The 1,115-nt window shown below is 67.8% G+C and overlaps 1 protein-coding gene across 1 annotated transcript; it reads left to right on the top strand.

Moving 5' to 3' along the window:
* Nucleotides 1–4: 4 nt before the first annotated feature.
* LOC104285433 (receptor tyrosine-protein kinase erbB-3-like) lies at nucleotides 5–410 on the top strand (the record flags this gene model as incomplete). Its single annotated transcript, XM_009883887.1, has 2 exons — nucleotides 5–142; nucleotides 224–410. Coding segments are annotated over 2 exons (325 nt in total), but the record flags the coding sequence as incomplete, so codon positions are not given.
* Between the last annotated feature and the right edge of the window lie 705 nt (nucleotides 411–1,115).

Here is a 1,115-nt window from a genome sequence, read left to right on the forward strand (position 1 = left end):
GACGCTGAACGGGCTGAGCGTGACGGGGGACGCGCAGCACCAGTACCAGACGCTGCACAAGATGTACAACAACTGCGAGATCGTGATGGGCAACCTGGAGATCGTCCTCATCGACCACACGCAGGACCTCTCCTTTCTGCAGGTGAGCCGGGGGGCGGACCCGGACACACAGACACGGGGGGGGTCCGCGCCCACCGGGCTGACGCGTGCCGCTGCCCCACAGACCATCCGGGAGGTGACGGGCTACATCCTGATCGCCATGAACGTCTTCGCCTCGCTGCCGCTGCAGAACCTGCGCGTCATCCGGGGGACGCAGTTCTACGAGGAGAAGTACGCGCTCTTCGTCCTGCTCAACTACAACCCCAACACCACCCACGCTCTGCGCCAGCTCGGCCTCAACCAGCTCACAGGTGGGACCCCCGGTGGCCTGGGACCCGTCCCGCAGCGGTGTCCGTCCCCCCCCGGTCCCCAACCCGGGGTGGTGCCATCCCACTGTGCCCTGTGCCCCCCATCCCAAATTGATGGTGTCCCCCACCCTGTGGTCCCCCATCCCAGAGCAGTGTCACACACCCCCACCGTGGTCCCCATCACAGGTTGGTGCCACCACCCCCCCGTGCACCCTGGGGCCGTGCTGTCCCCTCAGCAGTCCCCATCCCAGAGCGGTGGTGTCCCCATCCCGGAGCAGTGGTGTCCCCATCCCAGAGCGGTGGTGTCCCCATCGCGGAGCAGTCGTGTCCCCATCCTGGAGCGGTGGTGTCCCCATCCCAGAGCGGTGGTGTCCCCATCCCAGAGCAGTGGTGTCCCCATCCCAGAGCGGTGGTGTCCCCATCCCGGAGCAGTGCCATCTCCCCGTGGATCCTCATCATGGAGCGGTGCCATCCACCCACAGTCCCCATCCCATAGTGTTGCTGTCCCCCCATGGTCTCCATCTAGGGTGGTGCCACCCCCCCGTGCACCCTGGGGCCGTGCTGTCCCCGCTGTGGTCCCCATCCCCGAGTGATGGTGTCCCCCCCGCTGTGAGCAGTGCTGTCCCCTCCACGGTCCCCATCCCGCAGCGGTGCCATCCCCTCCCCGCCGTTCCCAGGGCCGGGGGGGGGGGAAACCAGAGCCCCTGT

This window comes from Charadrius vociferus, unplaced genomic scaffold, assembly GCF_000708025.1.
Source record: "Charadrius vociferus isolate BGI_N301 unplaced genomic scaffold, ASM70802v2 scaffold2524, whole genome shotgun sequence".
NCBI lineage: Eukaryota > Metazoa > Chordata > Aves > Charadriiformes > Charadriidae > Charadrius > Charadrius vociferus.